Raw genomic sequence first — 13422 nt, 5'->3', positions numbered from 1 at the left:
GAATTCTTGCGATTTTTCACATAGATCTTTGTTTCTCGAGGTCACCAAGTATGCCTTCTGTCGGTATGAAGAGATAAAAAAATCGAAGCAAACAGCGAGCCAGGCGGCTACAGTGCTACACTCTGGTAGCATGTTCATGAGTCCATATGTTGGCTGCAGCAACTGCAACTGCAGCAACAATTTTTTTCATACCGATAGTACTCGGTGACCTCGAGAAAAAGAGATCTATGTGACAAATCACCAGAGTTCTCCTTTAATGCCGTTTTAAAGAGGTGCAGCAGAGCCACCTCTTCTCCTGTGGTCAAAGCTGATTCACTTGGAGGGAGCCTGGTCTGAAGGGTAGGGAAGGGAAGGTCATCTAACCTGGACATTGCCATTGCCAACATCAGCAAATATGGTCAAAACTTTTACTATGGTAATAAGCATAGCCCATTGGTTATGGTTAGAGGTAGTATATTTAACTGAGTGATGAAATGTTGGCTTATTTGAATTTTTGAAATATTCTAAATACAACTCTACTCTAAATCCCTCAAAGTATTTTGTTACAAACTACATTAGATTTTTTCCAATCCTGCAAAATACAACCACTATCTGACCACTATCTACCAATCAATATTTGGAAATATTCAGAAGTGGACAGAGAAAGGCAGGTCAACCTAACCTGTTAAGATTAACAAAATCCAACCTTGAACCAATGAAATGTGTCTGCATCACATTGATTTGGTGAAACAGGCCTTAGGTGATGTCATCAAAGATTAGGCTTTAAAAGAGCTGTGTGTTGGTGCTGCTCTCTACATCCCACGATGAGACTGGTTCTGCTTTCACTGGCTCTAGCCCTTGTGGGTATGTGGATGTAACTTTTAAAACATTAGTTAATGTATTATTTTGCTGTTTTAAAAATGTTTTTCTTAAATTTTCTTATTAGTGGGTTTGATCAAGCAAGCCGATCGTTTAGCCTACCATTATATCCTCATGGTTGTGGAGGATGGTTATGGTTAGCAGCTGTGAAGTGTTTTATTTTCAAGATGGCCTATGGTGTAGCCTATTATCTATGGAAACGTAGGCTAAACAACTATCTACAGTCATCCAAAAATGAATTGCCAGAGATAGGCTATTAAGGGTAAAAGTGCAACATTTAAACAGCAAGAATATTTTTACCGGAACAGTTTGTTCTAATTTGTCTCCTGAAATTCACATGCCATTCTATCCTTCTATTTTAAGTTATCATGAGTATCATTTGATTATATAATCACAACAAATGCTAAGAAATTAAAACAGAATAGGCTTACATGCTGTGCAGGTCAGTTAGGCAGTTAGTTTCAATTTAAAATGTAACATTTAATTTAAAATATCTTCAACGATTTCAAATTTCCTAACTTTTATTTTCTCAGCGAGTCAACACGTGAACCTTGGTAAGTGAAAAATTATGTTCTTGAGTCAATTGAAATATAATCAGTATTTTGAAATATCAACTTTCTTCTGCTCTTTACTCAGCAAACTGATAAGACATATCCATTTCCACAGCTCCCGAGTTTGCTGCCTCTAAGACCTATGTGTACAAATATGAGGCTCTGCTTCTTGGTGGACTTCCTGTGGAAGGTCTGGCCAGAGCAGGAATGAAAGTCAGCAGCAAGGTTCTCATCAGCGCTGAGGCTCAGAACACCTACTTGCTGAGGGTAAGATAACACACCTATGTCAAAAAATTTCATCTAGTTCAATTTTTTTTTTTTTTTTTTTTTTTTTTTTTTTAAGAAATTGAGTCAATGATTATTAATGGATGCTCAATATTATTTCATTAGCTCGCAGATCCTGAGATCTTTGAGTACAGCGGTGTCTGGCCAAAGGACCCCTTCGTCCCAGCCACCAAGCTCACCTCAGCACTGGCTTCTCAGCTTCTGATTCCCATAAAGTTTGAGTACGCTAATGGTGTGGTTGGCAAGGTTTTTGCCCCCGTTGGAGTCTCCGCCACAGTTCTTAATGTCCACAGAGGTATCCTCAACATTCTTCAGCTCAACCTCAAGAAGACCCAGAATATTTATGAACTGCAAGAGGTAAGGCCAAAACCCAAAAAGATCATCTTGTGTTCAGTCAGTGTAATGGCAGGTAACTAGCATGTCCATTTTTAACCAAAAGGCTGGAGCCCAGGGAGTGCTCTGGGGACAGTTGGCCGTGTAATGTAAATGACATAAAAGTCCCTTTGGATATAACCGTTTGCTAAAGGAATAAATGTAAATGTAATAAACGTTAATCGCTGCTCTTCAGGCTGGAGCCCAGGGAGTGTGCAAGACCCACTATGTCATCAGTGAGGATGTCAAGGCAGAGCGCATTCTTGTCACCAAGTCCAAGGATCTCACCAACTGCCAAGAGAGGGATCATCAAGGATTTGGGCCTGGCTTACTTGGAAACACTGGTAAGCAAAACAAGATAATTCCGGTCAGATCAGTTCAGAATATGTACATCTAATCATTAGAATCTAATAACTGTCCAATCCCACACACACAGCAAGCAAGGAGCCTGACTGGAGCCGCAACCTACAGCTACATCATGAAACCAACCCCCACTGGAGCTCTGCTCACTGAAGCCACAGTGAAGGAACTCCATCAGGTCACACCTGTTGCTGAGATGGGTGGAGTTGCACAGATGGAGGCCAAGTATGTGTTTTATTATAACATTGTCTTATCTCACAAAATAGAACATACTTATTGATTTAAAGCCTTGTAAACTAAATATCTTTTTTATACCATGGTTAAAGGCAAAGCCTGACCTTCCTGGAGATTGAGAAGACCCCCATTGTCCCAATCAACGCTGAATATTTGGCCCGCGGATCCCTGTTCTATGAGTTTGCCACTGAAATTCTTCAGACTCCAATTCAGCTTCTGAAAATTAACAATGCACCAGCTCAGGTGAAATATTTGAATAACATATAAACTCTTCTGTGACACACTTTTCTTTACATGTTTTCAGATGCCTCATAATGTCTATACATCTTTTTCAGATTGTGGAGATTCTGCACCATCTTGTTGCCAACAATGTGGCTAAGGTCCATGAGGATGCTCCTCTGAAGTTTATCCAGCTGATCCAGGTCCTACGTGTTGCCACCTTGGAGAACCTTGAGGCCATCTGGACTCAGTTTAAGGCCAAGACCAGAATACAGGTATGAATTGCCCCATCTTTAGTATTTAAATAAACGTATGACCACCTTCCTGCCATCTGTATGAATTGTAACATAATTGTTTCAGACGTTGGATTCTGGATGCCATTCCTGTTGTTGGAACACCAGCTGCTGTGAAGCTCATCAAAGAGAAGTTCTTGGCTGACGACCTCAGCATTCCTGAAACTGTTCAGATTCTTTTGGCTGCTGTGCACATGGTTCCTTCTGATCCGGAGATCATCAGACTCATCTCTGTATGTTGAATCATGTAGTGTAGCTTTTAATTAAAAAAATATATATATCTCTATAATATATATATATATATATTCATATGTCTCCTATATTCTTACGTCTTCTATATTCATGTCTCCTCTCTCAATACACAGAGCTTGGCCCTGCACCACAAGATTCAGGCAAACCCTGTTCTGAGTGAGATTGCTATGCTGGGATATGGTACCGCAATTTTTAAGTACTGTGCTGCAGTTCCTACGTGCCCAGCTGAACTCCTGGAGGTGATAATTTCCCCTTTAACTTCAGGACTTTCCTTTAATATGCATAATATTTTTTTGTGAGTGACTGACAATGTCCACCTTCTCTCTTCAGCCCATCCACGAGCTTGCAGCTGAGGCTATTGCTAAGGCTGATATTGCTAAGATCACCCTGCTGGTCAAAGTTCTGGGTAATGCTGGTCATCCTGCTAGTCTTAAGCCAATCATGAAGATCCTCCCTGGATTTGGCTCCGCAGCTGCTGCCCTTCCAGTCAGAGTCCAAGTCGACGCCATCTTGGCTCTCAGAAGCATTGCTAAGAGGGAACCCAAACTGGTAAGTCTAGCATTTTCTGGCCAACAGGCAGAATTACAAATCAAAATCCTACTGGGGCGGTGCTAGCGTAGTGGCTAAGGAGCTGGGCTAGCATGCAGTAGCCTGAAAAGTTGTAGGTTCAATTTCCAGGTTCCACCATTGTGCTCTGGGGAGAATGGACCTTTGGATAAAAAAGTGTCTGCTAAATGAATAAATGTTAATAATGTCTTTATTGATGAACTTTATTGTTAGTGTATGTATTGTTTATTTATGTTATTGTTGTGTAGGTCCAGCCAGTGGCCCTGCAGCTGTTTATGGACAAGGCCCTTCACCCTGAACTGCGTATGGTGGCTGCTGTGGTTCTGTTTGAGACCAAACCCACAGTTGCACTGGTATCTACTATTGCTAGCGTTCTGAAGAAGGAGACCAGCATGCAGATTGTCAGCTTTGTGTATTCCTACATCAGATCTCTCACCAGGAGCACTGTCCCAGACTATGCCACTGTGTATGTGCAATATTGTTCGGCTTTGTGTATTTTGCTTTCCTCTTGAACTATGGTTAGTTGTCTAACACGGTCATTTATGCCCATTTTAGGGCTGCTGCCAGCAATGTTGCCATCAAAATCTTGAGCCCCAAGCTGGACAGACTGAGCTACCGTTACAGTAAAGCCATCCACCTTGACCTGTACAAAAGTAGGCTTGTTTTTCATTTCTCTTAATAAACCCTGAATGAGTTTCAAAATTTGGGGATTTGTTTTTTTTCCAATGTTAAACTGAAATCCTCTCTTTTTCTGAAGGCCCCGTAATGGTTGGTGCTGCCGGCAGTGCCTTCATCATCAACGATGGTGCCACCATTCTGCCCACAGCTGTTGTGGCTAAAGCTCGTGCCTATCTTGCTGGAGCTGCTGCTGATGTTCTTGAGGTGTGTAAAACAACAATGTCCTCATAAAAACGGCATGACTAAAATTGTGTCCATCTGTGTACATGTATTAAATCCTCCTTTTGCACGCTCAGGTGGGAGTGAGAACCGAGGGAATTCAGGAGGCCCTTCTGAAAACTCATGCTTTGGAGGATTTGGAGGACGACAGGATCACCAAGATGAAGCGTGTCATGAAGGCAGTACGTAAAAGTGAAATAACTATATAATTAAGATATATATAAATAAAGAAATGATTCAGTGTGCAAAAATCTCTTCAATATTTTGCAGATTGCAGAATGGAAGACCTTGCCAAAGAGCCAGCCTCTGGCATCCGTCTATGTCAAGTTCTTCGGACAGGAAATTGCCTTTGCAAACATTGACAAAGCTATAATTGAACAAGCAGTTCAGGTAAAGAAGTTTGTTATCAATTCACTTTGAACACTACAATAATGAGCTGCATTTTGGTGCGTTGCATTTGTTTGTTTAAGTTTGATTATTTTCAGTATGGGCATGTTATTATCATTATTATCATCCCTCCCATCTCCAGCTTGCCACTAGTGCCGATGCCAAGGTCCTGTTGAAAGATGCCCTGAAGGCACTGCAGACTGGCATTACCGCTCAGGCCGCTAAGCCTCTTCTGGCTGCTGAGATTCGCCGCATCTTCCCCACTGCTGTTGGTGTGCCAATGGAACTCAGTCTCTACTCTGCTGCTGTTGCCGCTGCTTCCATCAAAGGTAGGATCAAGATAATTATGGACAGGTTTGACCAATTTCATAATCATGATTGGCATAGTTGGCTTATTGTTAAGCTATTGTTTTCTAATCCAACATTTCTGCAATCCATCCGACTTCTACAGTGAAAGCAACAATTACCCCACCTCTTTCTGAACCTCTCAATGCTGCCGAGCTGCTGAAGGCAGACATCCAGTTGGAAGCTGAGGCCACTCCAAGGTACACCTCTTTGACAAATATCAACAGTATATCCACACATTTCTTCAAGTGCAAGTCTTCAAATGTTTTTTTCTCCTTTCCGTAGCATCTCCATGCACACCTTTGCTGTGATGGGAGTCAACACTGCCTTCCTTCAGGCTGCCGTCATGGCCAGAGCCAAGGCTGTCACTGTGCTGCCTGCTAAGATGGCTGCAAGAGCGGATGTTCCCAAACTGAACTTCAAGATTGAGGTTCTCCCTGTTGAGACACCTGAGCACATTGCTAAAATCCGGTAATGATACTTGTGTCTATGTGATTCAAATATACAAAATACTAGTATTCTTAAAACAAATGTGTTGAAAACAACACAACTTGCTTTGTTTTTAACACATCTTTGTGTCCAGATAGGGTCAACACATTCGATTTAAGAGTGTATAATGTTTTGTATTTCTATGTAATTTACTCTTATTCATTTGTAACTAGTGTTGAGACCCTGGCTATTGCCCGTAACATTGAGGACCTTGCAGCTGAGAGAATCACACCCATGGTGCCGCTTGTTGCTACACAGCTGAGGTCCACTGAGAGGTTTGCCTCTACGATGTCTTCTACTTCTCGCAGTGCAGTAAGTCCACTGAAATCTCCCATCTTCCTTAGTCAACTCAATCAGGTCCTAACATCTTGTTCAGTAATCTAAACAGTTATTATTGTCACCCGTCTAGTCCCAGTCCTCCGAGATCATTTACTCAGACCTGGTACCTCAACTGAGGGCCGGTGTACCATTCCACAAGACCATTTGTGTGCCAGCTGCTTTCATTGGAATCAAAGGATGTTTTGAAGTCACCTCTAGCAACACTGCCTTCATCAAGGATATTCCTCTCCTCAACCTCATTGGAGAACACGCCGTTTTGGTTGCTGTGAAACCAGGTAATATATTTCCTTCAAATACATTTCCAGAAAATATATATACGTTTCCATGTTACAAATGTTTTACTAATCTATTACTTTCAAACAGCTGATGGCCCAGCTATTGAGAGACTGGAGGCTGAAGTTCAAATTGGACCCAAGGCTGCAGAGAAGCTCCTGAAGGAAATCAACATCATTGATGAGCAAACCGCCGAGGGCAAAACCATCATTGCTAAACTGAAGAAGATCCTTGAGCCTGCTCTGAGAAACAGCTCTTCCAGCTCAAGCAGCTTGCTCAGCTCCAGCATGTTTGGCATCAGCAGTTTGTTGAGCTCCTCCAGCTCCAGCTCATCCAGCTCCCGCATGTCAAAGGTCAGTTTGGACCATATCACAATGTATATATTCTAATGTGTCAGAATTGAAGGTATGATATTCAATACAATCGAAGCGATTCGCTTCACTTTCTTTTACTGATCCATAGGCCTCCCTCAAGCAATACCCATTCAAGAAATTCCACAACAACCAGGTATTTAAACAACTTTCTGCTGTTGTAATGAAAAGCTCAAAATATCTTACTGTAAAATACAAGACTGTAAAACATATCTAACTTCAACAATTGTGATTGGATATCAGTACCTGGTCTCTCAAGGAATCTCCGCTCAGAACCTCAGAAGCAGTGGAAGTAGTGCATCCAGCTTTGAAGCCATTTACCAACAGGTGAGTTCCATAGAATGGCACAGCCTAAACCTTTATACTGGATGGCAATTTGGGACCAGGTGTAAATAAATGATGTGTACTTTCAACACGTCATTTTCAATCCACACATTTAGAATCAGTTCCTAGGTAATGCTGTCGCTCCTGCTGTGGTGGCCATCTTCCGCGCTGTGAGAACTGACGAGAAGCTGCTGGGATACCAGGCTGCTGCCTATCTTGACAAGACCAACTTCAGACTGCAGATCGTCATCTCTGCTCTGGCTGAGACTGACAACTGGAAGATGTGTGCTGATGGTGTTGTTCTGAGCAAGCACAAAGTCATGGTGCGACTATGTCTCATTGTCACTTTCATTTATGGCTAACTGAGAGTAAGAAATTATTAATTTAGATATTTAATAGTAACTTATGTGTCATCAGACTAAGGTTACATGGGGAGCTGAGTGCCAAGAATACGCCACCATTTTGAAGGCAGAAGCTGGTCTCCTTGGTCCAAGCCCAGCTGCCCGTCTGGAGCTGGAGTGGGTGAAGATCCCTACCATTGTCACTACCTATGCAACCAGGTACTTTGTCATTAATCAAAGAGTTTTTTTAAAGGTTAATATCCATTCTCTTTATATACATTTTCAGTCTGTATTTATACTTTGTATTTACTGTGACCACCCAGGCTGGCTAAGTACATCCCTAATGCTGCCCTTATGGCTGGGATCACTGTCAACAAAGCCGAGAACAGCGAAAAAGAAATGGAACTGACCGTTGCCATCCCCACTGAAAGGACAGTGGATGTCATTATGAAACTGCCACAGGTAAATATCGCCAAATGATTCTTTCAAACTGTAAGGCGGTGGTAGTGTAGTGGTCAAGGAGCTGGCATGCAGTAGGCAGAAAAGTTGAGGGTTAAATTCCCGGCTGCCACTGTTGTGACTTTGAGCAAGGCACTTAAGTTTATTCTGGGTAGACTGGCCCTTGTAAGAACTGACATGTGTAAGTCGCTTTGGATAAAAGTGTCAGCCAAATGAGTGAGTATTAATCACTGATTGTGTTTTATGTGTCCAGATGACTCTCTCCAAACTGGCCTTGCCTCTTCCCATTGCCCTGCCAATTGGTGCTGATGCTACTATCCAGGTCATTCCCGAGGAGAACATCCTTGAGCAGATTCATTTCCTGTATGCTGAGGCTTCCTCTGGTAGGTATACATTTCAGAGGACAATATGTTTTGTAAACTTACAGTGCCTATTGAAAGTGTTTTGGATATTTCCCCTTTGGCGGCATTTATAAATGGAATCTTGATCAAGGTGATAATTTGTTTCAGCTCAGTGTAGCATGATCCAGGACACTCTGACCACATTCAACAACAGGAAGTACAAGAATGAGATGCCAATCTCCTGCTACCAAGTGCTGGCTCAGGACTGTACTCCAGAGCTTAAGTTCATGGTCCTGTTGAAGAAGGATGAGGTCACCGCACAGAACCACATGAACGTGAAGATTGCTGATATGTAAGTATTCAACAGTAGTGAGTAACCCATTATATCATGATGATGTAGCTAAGAATGCTGACCTTTTGCTATGGCTTTCTGTAGGGATGTTGACCTGTACCCTACTGGCAGTGATGTGCTAGTAAAGGTTAACGGTGTGGTGGTTCCTATTTCCAATCTTCCCTACCAACACCCGTCAGGTAAACTGGGCACCTTACTTAAACTAAAACTTTACTTTTCCATTGATCCCACAGTGTTTTTCCCAATACAGTGTTATATAACAATGTTTTTGGTTTTAGCCCCCATTCAGATCAGACAGAAAGCTCAGGGCCTGTCACTTCATGCTCCTCGCCTTGGTCTTCAGGAGGTTTACTTCGGCAAGGACACATTGAGGGTAAACACAGCCTGAATTGCTTTTACATCGATGGTTAGATTTTTAAGAAACACAACAGAAGTGAGACTTCAGTATAACTGTGTCTTTCAGGTCAATGTTGCAGACTGGATGAAGGGCCAGACTTGTGGTGTTTGTGGTAAAGCTGACGGAGAGACCAGACAGGAGTACTCCACACCCAGCGGCTACCAGACCAAGAGCTCAGTCAGCTTCGTCCACTCCTGGGTGCTTCCCGCTGAGAGCTGCCGCGACAGCACTCGTAAGAAAGACACTTCCCCGTCCTCTGTCTTCTGTCTCTGTCTTTCCTATATGCTGTAAAGTGCCGAAACATCTTTGTGTTTGCTCTAGAGTGCCGTCTGAAGCATGAATCTGTCAAGCTGGAGAAGCAGCTGATTGTGGATGGCCAGGAGTCTAAATGCTACTCTGTGGAGCCAGTGCTGCGTTGTCTGCCTGGTTGCCTCCCAGTGAAGACCATGCCTGTCACCGTTGCATTCCACTGTCTCCCTGCTGGTAAGGATATATTACTGTTAGGATGCGTGCTCAAAAACATGGGTTTGGGACTTCTGGGGTTACTCACAGATATCCATCAGCTTATTTCTGAATGAGTTGGGTAACCTTTTAGTTTTATTTGTGAACAAGTTTATCTGACATGACGTCTCCTTTCTCCTCTTCAGATTACAGCCGCTCTGTGGATCTGAGCAACATCTCTCAGAAGAGTGTGGACCTGAGGGAGACTGCAGAGGCACATATGGACTGCCAGTGCAACGCTCGGTGTGCATAGAATGTTATGATTTAAACTTGAGATTTGTTAAACATTCTCAGTATCCAATCATCTGTATGTATGAAACTGAAATAAAATCAACATCAGCAACTTGCATTTGTCTCTTGGAACTTTCTTGAAATTAGATAACACATTTGCTGATACAATCGAAAACACTGCTACTAAATGTAAGGTACAATTACATTAACACAAAAAAAACAACTAAAAAGCAATATTTTTTTTTATTAATTTGTATTATTCTTAATATGCTACCACTTGGAAAAATCATCAAAATCAACTTCATTTACTAAAATAGCTAAGCTGATGGCACCCAAATCTACCTAGCCCTGCGCTTAATGACTATGGCAAAAAGCATTGCATATATAACGCTTTTCAAGGCACACAAAGCACTTTACAGTAAAGAGGTAACTTAACAACCATCAATGTGTAGCACCCAGCAAACTATGGTCCCCTTGAGTGTTTAATTAACAACTCGCTGACTAAACTAGACTGCATTTGCGAGGAACTGCAAAAGTGTGCTTGCTCTGGTGTGGTCACTAACGTGAGCGACAGTGGAATATGTTACTCAAGAATGTTATTCAAGAACAGTGGCTAATTTTCAAAATTGGGCGTACAGGTCAAAGGTTACATGCATTAATATACATCCGAAATGCCAAAACACATTTTTGCTAGTTGCAGCGACTCCTAGGTCAAAGGGCACCAAATTATATGTGTCCTCACAATGGAGTCCCGAGTCCCTGTACCAAGTTTTGTTTTGAGAAATGAAAGTGTCGCTTAGATATGAGCTAAGTTCCTGTAACTCTAGCGCCCCCCTAGTGGTTGAATGTCACCAAATTCACTGTGTGTCCTCAGGATGGGGTCCCGAGTCTATGCACCAAGTTTGGTATCGATACGTGAAAGCGTTCCTGAGATGTGACCTACTTCCTGTTTTGCGGCTACGGATTTTGTTTGGCTGTAACGGCTGAACGCTTTTGAAAATCAAAAATCCTTCTAATAAGATTTGTCAGGCTACAGAGGAATTGACCAATGGCAGCAGTTAACGTTTCCCTGTGGTTTATTTACCAAATATGAAACATGACGGAGGCATTAAAATGCTACTTGTTTATCAGGATACTGTTTCACTGATTTATTTTATAAATTAGAGAGCTATGACAGAAGTTGGGTGTGAATGTTTAGTGTTTCCCACACAACTGGATTCAATTTGTGGCAGTGGCTGACTTGGACAACGGGGTTGGGGGGGTGGTGGTCTAATTGAGTGCCTGTCACTTTAAGGCATTTGTTAGGGAACCCTTGCAATTTTAACACAGTTAAACTAAAGGTTCATACTTCTCCTTGAGACAAACAGTTCCAAATCTTGGAAAAATGTTCCATTTACATCGGGATTTTGCAAACATTTAGGGCTATATCTTGCACTTTAACGCAATTGACTTCGCGCAAATCGCTTTGTGGGTGGATCTTGGGCGCTGTCTCTATTTTACTGGCGGAATATTGACTGTTGCACCCGACGCAAATCTAAAATGGGGTGGTCTGTAGCAGTTACAGTATTCATGGGTGTGGTTTGGGCGTAACGTGCAATAAACCAATCAGAGCGTCATCTCACATTCCCTTTAACAACAGGCACGCTTGTTCCATAGCGGATTGCTATTATGATGGCGGATTTGGAGGCGCAACCAGGAACGGTTCACAGTGCTATAGTCAGTTGTGAACAGTTTGCTATTGATTTTTCCTGTTGACAAAATGTAATACAGAAATGTCACTTTCCGATGTTTTGGGATCACTCTCACTGAATCACGAGCTTATGAATGCATGGTGATATTTTTGCAATGTAATCTAACATTACCATACTATAGACAATGCAGATCTGTCAGATAAGCTCTCCTCTCCCGTGCTGCTGCTGGGGCATTTGGGTTAAATGGAATCGGCATGCAGTTTGTCTCATTGAGTCCTCTAATATTTCCTAATTTATGTCATCAACACATCTGTGATTCGTGGAAATGTGTTCGCAATACAGGCGCCCAAGCATGCGCTCCTGCAGGTGTAAGCTACGGCTGTTCCTTACCAACAGGCAACTAGAAACACTTTCCAAGTTGACCTAACTTTCCAACTCTGCACAGCAGTGTTGTAGTACTCGAGTCCGAGACTCGAACTCGAGTCATTAGCTAAATTTAGAGACTCGTGACTTGACTTGGACTTGAACACTGAATGACTCGAACTTGGACTCGGACTCGTGCATTCGCACTCGCGATGACTCGTCGAGGATTCGACTTTTTTTTGTAATATATCATAAGGCTATAATTGTAGTATGTCATTAGGCTATAATTTGCTATATGATTTTGAATATCTAAATTATTCGTAATACTAATTTTAGTTCAAGGGAATGTTAGGCTACTGCTTCGTGTCATACATCGCAAGTCACATCATGTTCACATGCAAAGCAAACTAACGTTAACTTTAACACCAAAATGCCAGGAGACATGGCCGCCGCTATTTCAATGTAGTATTGCCCGGCAATATTAGTTCTCATATATGACATGACATTACCTAAGATTACATTCAGCCTAGGCTAAACATCACACATTGATAGCTGATCATTGTGACTTGGTGAACAGTGTTTTTCCTGACTGACGCGAGAAGCGAGGTTCCATTCATTCATTTTCATTTGGGGCGTGCCCTGCCGTGCTTCTGTCTGTTAATTTCCAGCAGGCTATTATCGGATGAAAGAAAAATAAACTCAAAAAAAGAAGAAAAAGATATAGCATATGTGGTGATTTTATCTAGACATAATAACTTGTGTGTGTGTGTATGCTGGTTTATTAGAAACATTCCATCTTATATAAGGATATTGTTTATGCAACTGTTATGCAACATTTACTGGAAGTCATGAGACTGAGACTGAGACTGTCCCAAAACGTTCTGATTGGCTAAAAAGGGCCTGGTGACGTTCCTGAGGATAGAAACGCCTCCCAGGCCCCTGAGAGCATAAAAGAAAGAGCTCAGGCACACTCAGATCAGATCTCATCGGGGTAGCAGCTGCCACTCATCACGCTATTGCCTGACGGTCCAGTCCTGACACTGTTTGGATTGTATTATCACTGCAATATGGTGAATAAAGGATCAACAGTCTTCAGCTTCTCTCGTCTTGGTGTTCTCCTTCGGGTCTTTGACATCAGAGTGCTAGTTGGATTGGAGGTTCGGGAAAGTGGATAGTTTTTCCACGACAGATCTGGAAGTCCCACCGAGATTTGAAAGGATTCAACAAGGGAAGCAGTTCCGTCCCGGGTGAAGCAGACTTCTCCAGTGCAGCTCTCAGGGCCCGAAAAAGGTAAGCGTTTTGCTTATTATTAGGAGAGCTGTACTGTGGG

The 13422-nt window shown here is 42.3% G+C and overlaps 1 protein-coding gene across 1 annotated transcript; it reads left to right on the top strand.

The window, feature by feature from the left end:
- The first annotated feature begins 755 nt into the window (after positions 1–755).
- On the top strand, positions 756–10154 carry LOC125300272 (vitellogenin-like). Its single transcript, XM_048252036.1, is given in 36 exon segments — positions 756–843; positions 1392–1412; positions 1525–1676; positions 1800–2051; positions 2263–2370; positions 2372–2410; positions 2503–2651; positions 2753–2903; positions 2996–3142; positions 3144–3154; positions 3240–3405; positions 3538–3663; positions 3755–3973; positions 4240–4457; positions 4547–4644; positions 4749–4873; positions 4966–5070; positions 5159–5278; positions 5418–5604; positions 5727–5820; positions 5906–6091; positions 6283–6421; positions 6519–6723; positions 6812–7074; positions 7184–7228; positions 7336–7419; positions 7533–7739; positions 7834–7976; positions 8081–8219; positions 8470–8599; positions 8726–8909; positions 8994–9088; positions 9188–9282; positions 9373–9538; positions 9628–9789; positions 9954–10154. Coding segments are annotated over 36 exon segments (4878 nt in total). The 5' UTR covers positions 756–803; the 3' UTR covers positions 10061–10154.
- The last annotated feature ends 3268 nt before the right edge of the window (positions 10155–13422 follow it).

This window comes from Alosa alosa, chromosome 9 (assembly GCF_017589495.1).
Source record: "Alosa alosa isolate M-15738 ecotype Scorff River chromosome 9, AALO_Geno_1.1, whole genome shotgun sequence".
NCBI classification, from domain to species: Eukaryota; Metazoa; Chordata; class Actinopteri; order Clupeiformes; family Clupeidae; genus Alosa; species Alosa alosa.
The sequence above is the reverse complement of the archived record's forward strand: the minus strand, read 5'-3'. Positions and strand labels throughout refer to the sequence as shown.